The sequence below is a fragment of the Ursus arctos genome, unplaced genomic scaffold (assembly GCF_023065955.2).
Source record: "Ursus arctos isolate Adak ecotype North America unplaced genomic scaffold, UrsArc2.0 scaffold_10, whole genome shotgun sequence".
Classification (NCBI taxonomy): domain Eukaryota; kingdom Metazoa; phylum Chordata; class Mammalia; order Carnivora; family Ursidae; genus Ursus; species Ursus arctos.
In genome coordinates this window covers 10,930,634-10,947,960 of record NW_026622764.1, presented here as the reverse complement: position 1 = coordinate 10,947,960, position 17,327 = coordinate 10,930,634, and the positions used below count along the sequence as shown (strand labels likewise).

The 17,327-nt window shown below is 49.2% G+C and overlaps 1 protein-coding gene across 1 annotated transcript; it reads right to left on the bottom strand.

Moving 5' to 3' along the window:
- Nucleotides 1-4,476: 4,476 nt before the first annotated feature.
- ZIC5 (Zic family member 5) lies at nt 4,477-10,754 on the bottom strand. Its single transcript, XM_026492895.2, is given in 3 exon segments — nt 4,477-4,919; nt 9,247-9,658; nt 9,660-10,754. Coding segments are annotated over 3 exon segments (1,911 nt in total). The 5' UTR covers nt 10,716-10,754.
- Between the last annotated feature and the right edge of the window lie 6,573 nt (nt 10,755-17,327).

The window sequence follows — 17,327 nt, the reverse complement described above, 5'->3', positions numbered from 1 at the left end:
ACTGGAGAAGCCAGATTATCTCCCCCTCCGTCCCCCCAGTCCTATTTCCTAACCAAACTGGTCTCAAAAATACTTCGGGGAACATTTCTCATCCCATTTCATAGAGTAAGAGATAGATAGATAGATAGATAGATAGATAGATAGATAGATGATAGATAGATGATAGATAGATATAGATAGATAGATAGATAGATAGATAGATAGATAGATGATAGATATAATAGAGAAATAGTTAGATAGATTAAATGCCAGGTAGGTAGTAGATAGGCAGAATGTGGTCTCAACAACTTCCACAAAATGCAAGGTTTGGTAAATGACAAGAGTGCCTTACAAACACGTTGGGGCAGAGAGTTGGGCCTCGCTTTCAAGGACTTTGGGCCTCCTCCTTTCCTGTCCCCGATACTATCCCTCTTGTGTGGCCATCTTCAACTCCTTAAAAGAATAGAATTCTCGGGGTGCCTGGGTGTCACAGCGGTTAAGCGTCTGCCTTTGGCTCAGGGCGTGATCCCGGGATCGAGCCCCACATCAGGCTCTTCCGCTATGAGCCTGCTTCTTCCCCTCCCACTCCCCCTGCTTGTGTTCCCTCTCTCCCTGGCTGTCTCTATCTCTGTCAAATAAATAAAAAAATCTTAAAAAAAAAAAAAAAAGAATAGAATTCCCACCCTCAAGCTATTTCTCAGTGCTTTAGATTTTTGGAGCATGAGTTTTACCAAAGAAAATTCTGAATGGGGAAAAGATATACATACACTCCAAATAACCATGTGTTGGAAGATTCTCCTAGCCTGGAAAACAAAGGTAGATGATTTAAAATGTTTGCGAGGGCCACAAGGGCGACGTTTTGCCTAGGAGAGATGAAGTCTTTGATGATAGCCAACTTAGTGTCAGTAAGTGGCTTTCTCTGAGACATATTCAGATGGGAACGTCTTGCTTGCCAATTGCCATAGAAATCTTAACACACCATGAAGATTGTCCAAGCGCCAAGCCTTCCGTTCTGGACTAAATTACTTTGAAGTGGCTCAGGACGAGCAGTGGTCAATTTTAACTCTATAGACTGGACAGAGAACTCTGGGAGTGGGAGATTGTGCGTTTTAAAGCAGAAAATAAGAAGGGGAAACTTGTTTTATACACTCTATACAAGGTTCTGCTCATTGTCAGATATCTTTTATCTTTTATATTTCCCATGAATGATTCATGTCTTGGTGGCTTTGTGTCACCCCTTTCACGAGAAACTTCATTAGAGAGCTATAAGTTTTCCCATTGATTGGGGCCCTTAGCTATGCGTGTTTTTTACTTCGTGTGCTGGTTATTGTCATCTGGTTTAAAACAACTCTTTGCAACGTGTTTCACCTTCACTACATTTAACAAACCTGACTTAAAAACCACCATAGCCTTATGGAGAACTCATTACTACCAATTGATTTGTTTTGTTTTCTCTCTTTTTTTCCCCCCCCAAACTATTTGCCTTTTATCAGTTTTGTATCAGCTAACTGGAAAACAAGCCCGGATCGGCCCTGTTCATGTGGATAGCCAATTACATTAGTTTGAGCCACTTGGATATTTTGTTGCCATGAGTCTAATTTCTAGCTACCACATGCCTAAAAGTGCTGAGCTAGACGGATCAGCTCAACTTGCAAATAAACCACAAACTGAAAGCCCCCCCCTCCCCGCCCCCCATTACCTGATAGCAAGAGGTATTTGCTGCCATTCATTCAGCATGTGTTTAACTCGGACCCATCCCAGCTCCTGATTTTACCTTCTTCGTGTCTGGAAGCCTCTCGCTGTCCCTGCATCTTTTCCTCATTCTTTTTACCCTTTCAGTTCAGAGGTAGGCACCAAAGAAATGCTTAAATTCACTTCTCAGATTTTCACTGATTCGGATCACTAAGGATTAACAAATACAGTAACCCCTCAGATTTATGCTAGTGTCACACGCAACTTACAGGGCTTAGTCTTCATAAATACACTGTATTTTCTGGATTAGAGTGTAAATTAAACCAAGCTGTAAAAATATTTTATTGCTTGGGGAGAGGCTAAGAATAAAGAGCTCAAGAGAACCCAATGTTCACTGGTCAGCAACCTGCTCCGTTTGTAAGAAAATGGCAGAAAGATGCCCTTAGGTAAAACATAAACAATACATAGGAAGAATACCTTTATTAAAGTTTTCACTTCATAATCATTCTTTCTTTCTTTCTATTGGAGGTACACATTTTAAGTTTTCATTTTAGGTGTATCAGGAACCAATAAATCTGTGGCAGAGCAAACCTATGCATGGCAAAATACATAAAATACATATTCCTTTGTTTCATAATAAATAAACCTGTAGCATAATAAAGAATAGTGCAAACTACCATTGAAAAAGTTGTATAAATAAAACAACTCATTATAAATCAGGAATATTTTGTTCTAATAAGTTTACGATACATAAATTATCCCCCCGAAGTTCATACCTATTTCGTCTATTTGAAAGAGCTTTGAAAGTGAATAATATGAAAATCAAATAAACTTTAAAAATGTAGAATAATTTTATATTCAAGTTTTATGGTCTTTTTCTTTATAAAGGAGGGTCTGCATGTTTCATATTCACTGTTACAATCTGAAGACAACATTGAAAGGCTTTCAAAGTGACAGCACCATGCACTGTACTAGTCATATAATATATCTATAAACTATATAAATCTCATCAACACAATGCAAAACAGACATGCAGGAAGAGTCCTGGTTTTCACATTACGTTGTTCATTCAAGTAAGCTTAAAAATATATTCCCCCATTTTCTTTCCTTTTTTTTTTCCTTAAATAAACCATGGGTCATAAATGACAATCTTTCACCAAAATGTATAATATAATTCTTTGGTGTGCTTTGAACTCTTCCAGGAAAAACAAAGGATGATGTCTGAAAATAAATTAATTCCACTGTACAAATAATAGTGTTCACATACAAGTTATTAACAGTGACAAGACTGCATCAACCACTCACAGCACACAGAACAAACTTCTACAAACCCTGGGGAGGGGGTGTCTTCAGGGTCTCTGAGGATAAATTAGTGCTCTTTAGTATATCTGTATGATGTTTATGATGGGCTATATTTTGCACGAGATGTGTTGCACGAACTGAAAATAAATTGACTAGGAGTTATTGTCCTAGGTCCTTGACCTTTTTTATCCTTGCTTGACAGCTCTGGCAAAGGTCACACATTCATCAGTGTTTGGTGGTAACTATAAACCTTTTAAAAATTTTAATATGTATAGCAACTCCCTCCCCTCTTTTAATGTAAATCTCACACTTCACACACTGTCATTTTCAAATGGGATCCAGTTCCGTGTGCTCCGTGCTCAGGTGGGGGGGGGGGGGGAAATGCATGAAAACGCAGTTTCGGGCATTGAAAAATAAAGACTTTTTCAAAGGTTGATACAACAGTATAAAAGAGGGCTTGGCCTGTTTTAAAAACGACAGCTTTCCCCAAAAATAGGAATGTTGCCAATATCACACCTCCTTAGACTTGCCTGTTCATTTTGGCATCCCAAAAAAACTTAATCTAAGACTGATCTTTTTATTACACAAGAAGTTTGGACCCAGTCAAGAGGCGGCATCTGAGATTCCAGATTTAAAAAAAAAACAAAACAAAAAACGGCAGAGAAAAAAGAAAGCACTTGAATTTCTTCTATTTCACAAAACATCACAGTTTCACAGCTGTCTACTGCAGCAGCTTTTCCTTCTCTCCACTTCCGCTGAACAGTCACAGTAGCACAATAAATGGAGACGTATTAAGTTTGCTGCATCTTTTTCTCTTTAAATCATACAAGCGGGGTACTGAGGAAATAATCCTGTATAAAAATAGCACGTTAAGATGAGATCAGTAATAAAAGAGTGGAGATTTGAAATTACAAGTATTAGAACTTACAGGGTTTTTACAAATAGTTTTGGACACAGGTGCAGTCTAAGATCTGTTGGCAATGCAGCAAGTGTGTGGTTTACAATCAAGAGGCCTTTTTAGAATGAGGGCCCAAGGAGGAGGCGAAGAGGCTCCAAAGAAGCCCACGTTGTGGTGTTAAAGGCATTCTCGAGGCACTGCAGGAAAGGCAGAGGGCCCTGCTGCTCCGTGGAGCTCTGACTTCATGCTTTTTCTCGCTCCTTTCAAAGTGTATGTATATTGCATTGGCAGTGTGATTAACCCTTGGTACGTTTTGCTCCTAGCCCTGTCCCCCTGCAACGTACAAGTCCAGCTTGGTTGGTTTTTTGTTTGTTTGTTTGTTTTCTAAGGAGAAGAAGAAGAAGAAGAAGAAAAAAAGCCCAAACATCTTAATTAAATTAATTAAATGTACAAACACCATAGGGTTTCATACTGAATAAATAGGGCTAATTAGACCCGGTGGCAAGTCTGAGTCAAGGGTTTGTCTCAGGCTCGGCATTGTCTCAGGTTAGGATATGGTCCAAGGACTCCCACTTATGACTTATTATTATTATGACGAGTAAATTCTAATGTATCGTCCGCGCAGCTTCGGAGTTCCCATACATCTCCTCGTCTTCAGATTCCGAAGTGGTTCCGTTGCTGGAAGGTGTGTGAAGGTGGCTGGGGGCTCCACTGGCCTGGCAAACGTACCACTCATTGAGGTTGGTCACCTGAGGGGACAGAGTGCTAGAGCGACTCCTGGTTGGGTCCAGCACAGGGGACAAGGGGGCACCCACTGGAGTCCCCACTGATGAGTAACCAAGGGCTCCTGGAGAAGGTGGCGGGGACTTGCAGTGAATCTTCATGTGCTTCCTCAGAGAGCTGGGGTGAGTGTAGGACTTGTCACAGCCTCGGATCTTGCAGTAGTAGGGCTTATCGCTGGTGTGGACGTGAGAATGTTTCTTCCGATCGCTGCTGTTGGCAAACTTCCTGTCACAGCCATCAAATTCACATTTGAAAGGCTTCTCCCCTGCAACAAAACATGGGGAAGGTCAACAATTGCTTTTCAGAGACCCCTCACTTGAGAGAGAAATCTTGGAGCAGAAATCTGGATGCATTTGCCCATTCTCTTGAGGACCACCCCCCCCCCCCCCGCCTGGTTTCTATTCCTAATCCCCATGTTCCAGAAGGCAACGGGGAAGGGGTACTTCAGGGATGGGCCTGGAGGCGCTCCCTGGACCTGGGCTGGTGAGAGGCTAGATGTCAGTCCCTGCAGTACCACAGGGCTCAAGGGGGACGATGGTCCAGGAGTCAACACCAAAACCCAACAAGGACCCGAATACCTAGGTCCTCACTGCCCCCAGGGTCTGTACCTGCAAAAATAGAAGCAATCCCCTGTCAAGATAAATGCTGATAAAATGATTCTTTCAAAGCCACAGCTTGGGGGAAGGATATACGAAAAAGAGAAGAAAAGTAAGCAAGTCCACTAAATTAAAAGTGAAATGGGGGTGGTGCCATAAAATGAGAATAATGGCATTTTGTTTCAGAGCAGCCCCCGGGGCCACTGATGGGAAAGGAAACGAAATAAAGCCAGATCCTGCTCTCTCCGGAAACAAAGGCACCTGTGAAACCCACAATCCCAGCACTAGATATTTCACAAGCCTGGCTGGGCAGAGACTAGGCCGATGGCCTCTTCATTCTACCACTTTCCCTCCCAACTTGGGGGGCATCAAGAGCCTACGGAACCTTAGCAAATGTTAGTAATGCCCCCAAGCCTCCGCCAGAACCGAGCGTGTACCTGATGCTTCTTTGGAAACGGATGCTGCCGGTTTCCTACCTTACTTAACAGTCAGAAAAGGGACTATTTACCAGTCTTTGGCCCATCGCCCCTTGAAGCTGCTCTAACCACCTCAGGAACACCAGGCCTTTGAACACAAGGCCTAGCGCAGGAAGTGGAAATGCTTAACCGAAATTCAGCCATATACCTTGGCATTAAAGAGCAAAAAAGGAAGACAGCAGGTAACAGTATCAATTTTCTCTCTCATCTAAGTATCTATGAACTTGATGTATTTGAGTCATGATTGAACAAGTCATCTCAGACACAGTATTGTTCAATAGCATTTCCCTCATATTTATATGATTTTTAAAATAAAGTTGAATTTCTCTACATTCCAACAGCTGCTTTGGTGGCTCACGAGGTATGGCTTTTTCCTTGGTTTAGGATAATATGAAACAAACAACTTTAAAACAGCTTAGTGTATATAAATTTTTGTGGTGAATTTTCTTATACAAATATTTCAGTGCAGTGTTTTGTTTTGTTGTTGTTTTTTAATTTCACCAATGCTAACTGCTTCGATGCCAGAGCGTACTAACAGGTCTGAAAGTATTCAGATGCCTGGAATATAACTTATCCCACCTGGAAATACTGTTTAAACATGAAATTAGATATTATTCAAATACACGTCCTGCAGTGATCTATAGAGGGAAAAACACACCATAACACAATAATCACAGCCTTATCTGCAGTGAGCTGCAGTGCCAACAAAAAATGTTAATCACTTTTTATGAAAACAGCTGTTATGTGTCCTGACTTCTGTGTTCTACTTTAAATTGGAGATAATACTAATTTAGCATTATTTAAAAATTTTTAATCAGCCTTTCTTCAATATGCAGGCCTAAGTGGCTTTATTCGTCCTATGGAAATAGGCAGCGCTGTCTGGAGTTCTCCTGTCTCGGTGCTCGCTACATATCCCGCGTTGTGAAGAACGCACGTAGCTTCAACACTGCTGGCAGTGCCACTGCCCAGATAAAGAGAAGCAATTAGGCCCAGGGAAGGGCGATGTGGAATGGGCGGGGGGAGGGGGGATAGAAAAGGAGGAATGGAGGAGAGGTAGAGGAAGAAAGTAGAAGGGGAAGCAAAGGTGAAAGAATTGCTTGTTTTATTCAGGGGGCCTAAGGGGGGGGGGGAGGCAGTGAGCAAATTCTAGCTAACTGGAAAGGGTGAGAGACCCCAGTGTTTACATTTCAGATTCTGACAGAGGGGTCAATCAGAATTTAACTACTTGCAGAATTTGAGAGAGTAGGGACGCTACGTGAGCTACGCTCACGCCTACCAGTTCCTTCTCCCAGAGAGAACTGGAGTCCGGCGCAAAGGAAGGTTATAAACCGAATTGGGGGCACGTGGGTCAGGAAATGGGCCTTCGGGAGTGGCCGGGGGGGGGGGGATTAGTCCCTTTGATCAATCTGTTCCGGGATCCCGGAAAACCCCCAAAAGGGAGAGCGCACACAATGCGTCAGGGCCAGGCGGCCCAAGGACCGCCAAAATCCCCAGGCGCGGGTTTGAGCACGAACGTAGGCGCTGGCATGCCTCCCTGAGGGCCCCCGCCAGAACCACGCGGCCACCCGCAGCCGGGCAGGAAAGGCAACCGTGCGCACACCGTGGATCCAGAAAGCACGTCGGCCCGGTGCCCCGCAGCGGCCCGGATCTCCGCCCCGCCGTACGCGCGCGCACACGCCCATCTCCCCAGGGGCGGCCGTGCGAGCGAGCGGGGACCCCGGGCAGCTTCCGCGCCAGCAATTCCAGGCCCTAGCTCCACGCGGGCGGAAACCGCCCTCAGCTCCGGCCGCCGCGAAAGAAAGGTCCACTCTCTCTCCCAGGCCTAGAAAGGCGGGAAGGGCCCGAAGACGCAGGCTCTGCTTTCAGGGTATCCACTGGGGACGGGGCAGGGGCAGCTTCGCCCCCTGCGCCTCGCGTGCCCCTTTACGGTCCCAGGCCCCTGTCCCGGCGGCAAGTGCTGGGCATAGGGGCAAACAGCTGGCAAAGGGGTTCAGGGAGTTCTTCCAAAAACCTCGAGGGAAGTTTGTCCTCTTGGAAAACTCCTTAGGGCGGAGCGATCCCGATTGGAAAAATGGGGATGGCCCAGGGAGTTCCCGGGAAGACTTCCTCCCGGCCCCTCATCGGTCCCCACGAGGCCTGTCAGGTGTTGGCCCACAGGAGCAAGGCCCCGGGCCCGCCCCGGGCCACCCTGGCCCGGCTTCCCCCGCAGATCCCCCTGTAGCCCCCTGACGCCCTCGGCCCCGGCCGCCAGCCAGGCGTTGGGCCCACGCGCGGCGGCTGCCTCCTCGCCGCCCAGCGCCGATAAATCAGCTAAGTAATTACTGCATGTAAACTCCAGTTACTTAAGTGTCCTCCGAGGGGTAATATTGTCTGTCCCTATAAATCCAGACTGCTCGCGCTCATCAGCGCTTCCGCCCAACGCGCTCTTCCGTTCGACAGGGGCACACTACCCACAGGAAACACCCCACCCGCCCACGCCGCAGCCGCCTTCACTGGGGGGGGGGGGATGGGGGGTTGGGATGGAAGGGGTCGCCACAGCGCCAAGGGGTTCCCCCAAGTTCCTCCGCGGGGCAGGTACCAACGACCGCAGGGGACCTGAGCTCACCCTGCCCTCCAGCTAGAACCTGACAGAGCAAATGTCTCTAGCACCTTCTAGGGCATGTATTAGAGCTGTGTGATGCTACGTGTATAAGCACGGGTGTGTATGAAGATGTGTAAACGAGAGGTGTGCGTGAGCGTGTGTGTGGAAGACGAGTGTGAGAGCGTATGGGTGTTCCAGCAACGAAGCAGAGGTGCGTAGTACGAGAATGGGTGTGTGAAGTGATTTGTGGGCTGTGTGCACGTGAAGATGTACCTGTGGGGTGCGTGAGTGTGTGGGGGGAGGTCTTCGGGGGCCCAAGGGCGCATTCCGTTGGCATTTTGCACCACGCCCCGGAGGGACGGGACCCCTCCCTTCCTGTTAGGTCCACATGGAGCTGGGCCTAGTGGCCTCAGTACTGGAGTAAATCCCACGTGCCCCCTCGCATGCCCGGTCTTCGGAGCACGGCGACCGCAAGGGGTCTGCCACCGGGTGGGGAAGAGGGAAGAGCCACCGGTGCGGCTCGGCTCCGGCCCCCTTCCCCATCGCCCTCCCCAAGTTCCCGGGGCCGGGCGAATGGGGGCTGCCGACCGTCCTGGGCGCCTTCCTGCTGCGACTGCGGCTGCTTCTGTTCCGGGGCGGCGGCGGCGGCGGCTGGAGCGCGTTGCCGGTCCCGGCCGAGGGGCTGTGGACGCGCTGGAGACTCCACCGTGTGGGAACCCAGCGCGGGGCCTGTGTGTGCTATCGAATTACTTATTCATAGAAAAAAAGGGGGGGAGAGAAAAAAAAGAAGTCACATGTCCGGGTTATACGTATGCGAAGAGAAGCAGCAGAAGGAGGAAAAAATTAAGGCGAGCAGGAGGAGGAGGAAGAGAAGCAGCGGCGGAAGCGGCGGCGGCGCGGGAGGTGGCGGCGGCGACGCGGCCGGGGACAGACACCCACCTGTATGAGTGCGCTTGTGGATCTTGAGGTTTTCGGAGCGCGCGAAGACCTTGCCGCAGCCCGGGAAGGGGCAGGGAAAGGGCTTCTCGCCGGTGTGCACGCGGATGTGGTTGATGAGCTTGTATTTGGCCTTGAAGGGCTTGCCCTCGCGTGGACAGTCCTCCCAGAAGCAGACGTGGTTGCTTTGCTCGGGGCCGCCCACGTGCTCCACCGTGACGTGGTTCACCAGCTCGTGCATGGTGCCGAAAGTTTTCGAGCAGGGCTTGGCGCCGCCGGCCGGGGGCGGTGGCGGCGGCGGCGGCGGCGGCGGCCCGGCCAGCTCTTCGGGGTCGATCCACTTGCAGATGAGCTCCTGCTTGATTGGCTGCCGCATGTAGCGCAGGAAGGCCCCGGCCGCCCCTGGGAGGTGGGGGGTGGTGCTGGTGCGGGTGCTGCGCGGGCGCCGGCGGCGGCGGCGGTGGCGCCGGGGGCGGCGCGTGGTGCTGCAGGTGGGGCCCCGGCCCGGCCGCCGCAGCAGCGGCCGCGGCCGCCAGGTTCAGATTTAAGTTCACGGCTCCGTAGCCGTGCAGGGCGGCGGCTGCAGCTGCCGCCACCGCCCCGTAGTGCGCATCCCCGGAGCGCGGCGCGAAGGGCGGCTCGGTGCGGCCGTACAGCTCAGCCGCGGCGGCTGCCGCTGCCGCCGCCAGCCCCAGGCGCATCTGGCCGTTGAGCGGGTGCGGGTGGCCGCCGGGGGTTCCCGGAGCGTCGTGCAGCGCAGGGAAGAGCGCCGGGCCCCCGCCGCCGCTGCCGTCCGGGCCCGCGTAGGTGCCGCTGGCCGAGATGAACATGCCGGCGGAGTGGGGAGGCGGGGCCGAGTGCTGGGGGGAGCCCGTGCCAGACCGCTGCTCCCCTCCAAGCGGGACCCCGTGCATGGCCGCCGCGGGGGCCGTGGCGGAAAGGTCCCTCCGGAGGACGAAGTCCCTGCTGTGGCCTTTGCCGCTGCTGCCGCCGCCGCCACTGTCGGTGGTGGTGTAGCCCGAGAGGGCAGAAGGAGGGGGAGGGGAAGGAGGAGGGGGTGAAGGGGAGGGAGGAAGAGGAGGGGCTGGGGGCGGGGGCGCGGAGGGCTGCGCGCGGCTGCTGCCCCCGCCACCGGGGTAGGTGCAGGCGCCGGGGTGCGCGACCGAGGCTGCAGCGCGGGCGGCGGCCGCCGGCGCCTCGGGCTGTGCCGGGAGCGCCTGGGAGGGAGGGCTGAGGCCGAGAGCGCTCGCCTGAGCCATGTGCTCCGGTCCGAGCGGAGTGATGGCCACGCCGGGGTCAGCGCTCAGGTCCCGAGGGCGGAGGTGCGTGGCTGTAGCGCGGAGTTGGGAGTGGGCGGGAGGGCTGGCCAGCGCCGGGAAGCCTGTCATATTCTGAAGCGGCCTGGCCTGAGCCGTTGCCAAATCCGCTAATCTCAGCGCTGGCGGGTTCCTCTTGCTCAAGGGGGGCTCCATCAGAACTACACAATCAGACCCATAGACCCTCACTGGGGGGACTTTTTTTCCCTCTGCGCACCTTCAAAAACATGTATATATTAGGCTCTCTTTAACTTCTTTGTCCTGGCCTCCTAACTCGGCTTATTCCTGTTCCCACTCTGTCCTCCAGCGATTGGCAGAGCGAACACCACATTCGAGCTGCACAGTGGGACCGAGATTTTGGAAATGGCACGGGTGGGATTGGAGGGAACAGCGTGATTGGCAGCAGCCACGGCTGCCGGATTGGCTCCCATTCAGGCCTTCGGCCCAGCAGGAATCCGCCCCCGTGCTCGCAGCCGCCTTCGCTTTCGCTTCGCGCCCCCTCCTCCCCTGGAGCCCTGCGTCCCCGCCTTCCAGGGGATGCCCAAGTTGCACTTGCAGAAAGTTTGCGCTGGGCCTGCGCGCGCAGCTCCCCGCGTTCCCATGACGCGCCTTTCGGAGAGCGTGCGCCGGCACGCGGCCGAAGGGCGCCGAGTGGGTAAGGGCTGGGGACCCCCCCCACCCCCGGACAAAAGGCGGGAGAGGGATAGCCCCCAACTTCAGAAACCTCCGCCTCACCGCACGCAGCGTCTCCTCCAGCATGCACACACTTTCTGCCTCCTCCGTTGGAAGAGCCCTGGGCTGCTCTCTGGAGGAGCAAGGTGAACAGAGTATACCCCTCGTCGTAGAGGTGATGCTAGGAACTTCTTATTTGGGAAGGACACCCAATCTGATGAGCGCTCACGCAGGGCGCGGCGACAGGCGACGGAATGAGGAAGGATATTAAAGTCCTATTGGGTGCAAAAACAATTTAAGTGATTTGAGTCCGCAAGACACCAGGTGAAGTCAAAATAAATCTTTCCCGAAAAGGAACCGTTTTACCTCGACTTTTTAGCTCATGCAGTCCTTTTCAACGTGGTTCAAAGGAGTTGGCTGAAAGTGTAATCTCACTGCTCGTCAGTTCTAGATCTGCCACTTCCAATTAGATCTACGGGCGTGGGGGTGGGAAAACATCGGGCAGCGATTCTAACTTTTGCCTCTCTGAGATACTGTGGCAGGGCAGGCCAAACAGCATCTCTCCAGAGGGAAGCAGCTAAGTAAACAATATCCTTTACGCAGAATTTCTTTCCGGCCCAGAAGGCACTCCATATGCGTGCCTCGGTTTCATTGAAAGGACCACAAATTAAAATTGATCCAATAAAATGAACATTTTAAAATCAAGCAATACCTTCGCTATTTATTTGCTAATAGAATAACCCTTTACCCTGTCATCGTTTTCTAATAAACTAATAGAGTAGGTGAGAGGTCTTATTTGAAAACTATATAAACTGGCTTAAAAAAAAAAAAAGCGAGTCCCATTCTTTTCAAAGGATTTGTTATCACACCTCTTTAAAAAAAGAAATAGGTTCTTGCATCACTTTTGGAGGTGTGGAGAAATGTGGCATCCCCAAACTTAAGGGTTGTTGCTTCCCAAAAGTATCACTTCATCTCTTAAAAAGAATGCATCTTAAAATTTTGTGATGTTCTAAGGTGCTCAAAAATTAAAGTCAGGGGTTTTAATTTTTATTTTGTTACCCTGCATAAGATTATTTGTAAAAAAAAAAAAAAAAGTAATAACTAAAATGTGATTCCCCCCCCCTTTGGGGATACGAAAAAAGCAAGTTACCAGCTTAATTCGTTTGCAGTCCTAGTAAAAATAGACTGCATAAAGCCATCATCTTTATGGTCCTAGGAGATGGTCCTGGGAAGTGGTAAGGAATATTTTCAAAAGAACTGATTCCATAGCCCCATTTACATCGGTGTGAACAATGTTTAACAGGGAACTTCCCTGTGAGCCTTGGGAATGTCATTCCTCTTATAAAACTGACAAGCAAACAAAGAAAATACTACAATCAAATTTCAAATAGGTTTTTTTCTTTAAGCTTCAATGAAGTTCAAATATGGGGAAAAAAGAAAGGGGTGAGTGCAAACACAACGAAAAAAATTAATAAACAACAGCGACAAAATCCACATCTGTATTTGGAGAAGATGAGTCCTTCCACAATTTTCCTTTCAAAGATATAAAACGTCTCAAGACAACCGGGCAAAGTGTATCGAGGACTTCCATCTCTGTGAATGGGTTCTGGGAAAGCTTCACATTTGGAATTGTCACCACTGTCTTCATCCTCTCTCGGAACATTTCAAAGGAGTTTCCCTTATTAGAATTTCTTGGCAATGAGCATCACTACTTCCATAATAGCATTGCATTTAATCCTGCAGGTTATAAGTAAAAACAAACAAAAAATGAACGAATAAAGAAAGAAGAAAATACACATGACCTACCTTTTAATATGGACTATTGAGCATTTTTATTGTGCAATGAAATGGGTACCTCCACCCCCTTCAAAATAGCTTTTCCTCAAAATTATAACTGCTTTGTTTTATTGAATTGCTGGAATTTAATGGTTTAATGGGCGAAGGCATGAAGGAAAGGCTGTAAAAATGTGAATAATGGTGCAGCAGAGCCGTGCGGAATCTGGAACCCGCCTCCTTGTACAACTCTTGTTAAACACAGCATGATATGTATCTGTCATCGATTTAATATGTCTTAATTCAAATATAGCTCCCTGATCAATTTCTTTTTATGGAAGCCTTCAAAAAGAAAAGACTTTCTTAGGAAATAATAGAGATTTGGGTGGCGATTGGAAAGAGCGATATTTACAAAGTGCGTGTAATGAATATTTGCAAATTTATGGCCAAATCCAGACTCTAAAAAGATAATTGACTCAGGTAAATCGACTTGAGATGCTAATTCTTAAAAGAAAGAACTGGGAGCAAAATTTCAATCAACACCAATAAGGCGCCAATAAACCGCCTGCCAATTAAACCTGAGAATAGGCCTAGCTAGATGGTCACCAGGAAGGCTCGCAGTGGATTTCCGGGATTGCCTTTCTTTATAAAAGAGCTTTTTATTTTGTAGACGCGCTTTTTGTTATTGTGATGACCCTCCTGACCCCAGGTGCGCTGTTTCTTTTTCAAGCCATTTGGGAGCCAAATCAAACCCCCTTAACATCCCGAGTTTCTAAGGACCCAATAACTGTGTCACACTTCCTAAATAAACACTAGCAATTTCCAGGGCGTTGAAGAAAATAATAATAATGGTTAAAAAAAAAAAAAAGCAGGAGAGTATAGACGTCGTTATACCAGTTCCCATCTGTGGATTCAGCCCCATGTCTCTGCAGTGGTGCCGGCTGTCAGGCCGACCCTAAAACTCATGCTCTTGTCTGCGCTTTTGCAGCGGAGCTGCTGGGGGGGGGGGGGGCAGCAACGTGGCAGTCTGTGGAAATGCCCTATCTGGGGTCAACAGGTGCTCTTGGGGAGCATCGATTTTCAGACTTCCCTGTTGCACCCGGAATCCCAACCTCCTTCCAGAGCCAAACAAAGGCAGGAGGAGGCCGAGGAGGTACGGTACACGCCGAGCTGGCCCGAACCCGGCGGCCCCGCCGCGCTCAGCTGCCTTGAGGCGATGGGACCCGGACTCAGGGATGCCCAGGCTGGCGCTTATGGCTTCCCGCGGCGCAGGGGTGGTGGTGACGGAGGCCCCCTGGAGCCCTCCGTTCCTCCCTGAGCACAGCCAAGTTTCCTCTTGGTGGGTGTGGGCGATTAATAAACTCTAAGGGAAGTGAATTGGACATTTCCTGGCTTTTGAGTCTTTGTTTGATTGTTTCTGCAGGCGGAGGGAGGGGGTAAGCCGGGGACGGTAAGGTGGACAAGAAAGGATCTGGGGGACCCACTGAGCTGCTTTTCATTGCCCCAGCAATTGCTTTACCGCTCGCCAGTGCCGCGTGGTTCCCGCGAGGGCGGCCTCCTTGCGGAAGGACTGGGTGCCCGGCGGGTTTGGAGCATCTAGTGCCATTTGGGCCACGCCAGAGGCACGTTCAAGGGCGAACAGGGTGCCCTGAATTATTCCAGGGATCAAGGAGCCCAGCCCAAGGGCGCCAGTGGGTGCTCAACAGGGAGGAGGAGGAGGGTTCCTAGCAGACACTGGAGAAAGTGGGGAAGTGATACACTCAGACCTCTCTAAAGCCCAGGCCAGGTGGGCTAAGGGGCCCACAAGGGTTCCTTTTCATTGAGCTTTGCCATGCCGGAAGTGATGAGAACTTTGGGTTCAAGGCTTTTCTCAAATCCGGCTCGCTAAGCGTCTAGGCAGGGAGCTACTCGGCCACTTCTCTCAGCCCCTTGCCCGGCTTGATCTCGGCAAATCTCCCCACCCTCCCGCCTTCACCACTCCGGGTCTAACCTCCTGGGAGCTTCGAGCCAGCCCGGGGGCCCTTGGTGCTCCCCAGCGCCGGCATTCTCAGCCCTCTGAGTGTCCCTCCCAGGACTGCCTCTCCTTCCCGCTCTTCTGAGCTCGCCCTGACTCCTCAGGCTCCGCGGATACCTGCGGGGCTAAGTGTAACCTAAAAATGCGCTTCTTGCTAAAGTTGATGATCCCTGTCCCATGTACCTGGACTTAATGAGGATTTTTTTTTTTTTTTAAGGCACAAGACTGAGATTATGTAGCTGTGACTGAAACGTTGGATTTGGGGTTTGTTTATTTTGGATAGCCAAGAATGGGGACCCATCCCATGTCTACCTGACCTTGGTGCTTAAAAGCCCTTGAAAAATTATGGCTCTCTTTACTTTCCCATTACTAAAAAATAAGTTGAGTAAAATTGGCCTGTCATCAAATATTCTCATTTGGTTATCAATCATTTTTATCCAGAGACAGGGGTTGTAGGAGAATGGCCTTTGACCCACATTTGACCATTAGGATTGGTAATTTCTTGGGAAATGCCTAATTGTTGTGCTTGAAAATAGGCTTAGAAGGTCAAAGCAGGAAGCACAAAACTCGCTTATGTGTTCACGATTCACATCACCACCCAATATTTATTTATATTGGATTCAAGATGTGCTTCTCCTCCCTTTCATTCTTTATCTTTTAGGATGTTTTTGGATGGGAGATGAAGGAGGGGTGGAGGTTGTGTGGAGTGTTTGCTTTGGTTTGGTTTTTTTAAATCTCAGATTTTGTGGGCACTTTCCCCCATTCCACACCCTTTCCAATATCTATACTTCAATATTTGAAGAAGCTGTTGAGGCAAATCAAATAATGACACGTTGACGGATTTACTTGTGGAAGCAATATGGTTGACATATGGCATTGTTATTTATGAATGACAGCATAAATTGTATTACAAAGTCTATTGCAATAATACTGCAGTTTATTGGAAAGCTGCTCTCCTGTCACCAGTATTCAACCTTCCTGGATGTAGTTCATTTGGGAGCCCAAAGGATAACGGTCCTCAAAATAATTAAACACATTCATGTAAGCTAATGCCTCCTGTTTTCTGGTTTGTTTTTGTTTCGCTTTGTTTTGCAGCAGTAGAAACAGTCCCATCAGGAAAGAGAGAACAAAGTCAGGACAATTAGTTAGTTGTCTTCCTTTTGCAAAACCACAACCACCGTCACATAGAAATGTTGACTACTTTTTTCTCCCTGAGTCCCTCATGACAAATAGACAAACATTTGCATCCCTGTTACTAAAGTGCTGGTGAGCATATATTTTATATAGAGACTTTTTATAAGCCCAGTTACAGAACAGTAAATTTTAACTGTAGGAAGAAGAGAAGTTCTCTGACCAGACTGGAGAGGGCCTTATTCTATGATACCTCCCCACCTCCATTCGACCTCCCCCTTCTTTAAAATGGCATTTAAAAGTTACAACACTGGCTGAGATTTTCATGATTTCCCCTTCTTTTACGTTACAAATTTTCTCTCTCTCTTTTTTTTTTTACATTACGCTTCTCTGAAGCTCTGACAAAGAACTTTTGTTCGAGGTGGGTTTTACAGAGGGGGCTCTCCCACCACACATGTGGTCCTTCATGGGTCAGGGGTCACCCAGCCCAGGAGTGGCTGAGAGGGCTGAATCAAAGGTGCCCTGCAACTTAATATCCTGTTGATGATCTTGTTGAATTTATGAGTCTGTGATACAGAGGATGGTGCTAAAATCCTTTTTTTGGGGGGGGGGGTCTGGTGTGTATAGACAGCTGATTCCACATTTGTTTCTCCCATCTTTACGCCTTTCCCACCCCTTTCCTTAAGAGGAAATTACAAATTTAAATGGTATGACCACTGAGTGTTTCTGCTTTCCAATTTAAAGGTCAGTTTTGTTTGCTTGTTCTGGGCCTCTCCTGACCAGCAAGATATTCCTATGCGTGTGTGACAGTATGTTGTGTGTATGTATACACTGTGTTTATGTGTATGTACACACAAAGTACTGGTCATGCTACAGAAGAAGTCAGTCAGTCATTCACAGAGGCCCACAAACCGCAACGAGGTGCTCAGCGAATGAGTGCCCGGGTGTTTGAAAGGATTTGCCGTTTTTTGAAGACAACCCGAATTTTCTATCGCACTGCGGGGGGGAAAAGGGACGCCAGCCCGTGCGCGCAGGCGGCGGCCATGCAGGGCCATCCACATACAGCAAAGCCCCTACTCACGCCAGCCCCAGGCACCGGCCCGGGGTAGGCTCCGTGAGATTATCAAAGAACAATTTTGGAAAACTTACAGAGAGGGGACATATTTGCCCGACGGAGA